At 53.0% G+C, this 747-nt stretch overlaps 1 protein-coding gene across 1 annotated transcript; it reads left to right on the top strand.

Moving 5' to 3' along the window:
• Positions 1-182: 182 nt before the first annotated feature.
• On the top strand, positions 183-551 carry PHALS_04287 (uncharacterized protein; the record flags this gene model as incomplete). Its single annotated transcript, XM_024718376.1, has 2 exons — positions 183-233; positions 309-551. 2 exons carry the CDS (start codon positions 183-185, stop codon positions 549-551), a joined length of 294 nt encoding a protein of 97 aa, XP_024583781.1.
• Between the last annotated feature and the right edge of the window lie 196 nt (positions 552-747).

Genomic DNA, 747 nt, shown 5'->3' with positions numbered 1-747 from the left:
AGCTGGCGCGGACACGGGGTTTTATAGCCGAAAATTCCACGGATTCGCGCGTATTAATTTGCTCGGGGGAGTGGCATCAATGGTGGGATTAACTTCATCGAGGGCAGTAACAGGGAAGTGTTGCCCTGCAGGGATGCAGACTCAGTCTCTGATTCGGAGCTGCTGGTATCGACGCTGAGGGGATGAGGAAAACTACTGATCACCCTCGTCGGCGACAGGAGCATGGGCGCGCTGTTCGTCATGAAGACATGTTTTAGCGTGTCGTGTCGCCGCGATGAACGAGGTAAATGGTAAACGAGGCATCGCAGGCATGTAGGATGTCGGTGAAATTGACGCCGCAATGGTGGCGGTGGATGCGCATCTCTGTGCGACAAAGCCAGACACGATGCCTTGGAAAAAATGGCGCTAAGCGGATAATTGGGGGGGGCTCTGCCGCGAAAATGACCGGAGAGCTTAATAGCCAAGTAGCGGAGATCTATTGTGAAGGGGCTGCACAGTGGGGTCACCAGAAGGCGCCCGGCTCACTTAAAGTAGGCGAATGGATAAATTAGGGGTGCCAAGTGAGTTTATTTGGAGAAGGTAGATGAGTAGGAGAAGGTAGATGAGTATAGACTGTTTAAATATAAAAGAAGTGAGGTGGGGTGGGGGCGGCGCACGCGCTCACCCCCGCTGTCAAAAATTCTACTGTGGAATTACTCATAAGAGCATTCCTGAACCCTTACAGCACCGGAGTGCAAGGGGCCTGCT

Source organism: Plasmopara halstedii, assembly GCF_900000015.1.
Source record: "Plasmopara halstedii genome assembly, contig: Scaffold_2572, whole genome shotgun sequence".
Lineage (NCBI taxonomy): Eukaryota > Oomycota > Peronosporomycetes > Peronosporales > Peronosporaceae > Plasmopara > Plasmopara halstedii.
This window is presented reverse-complemented; position numbering and strand designations above follow the sequence as displayed.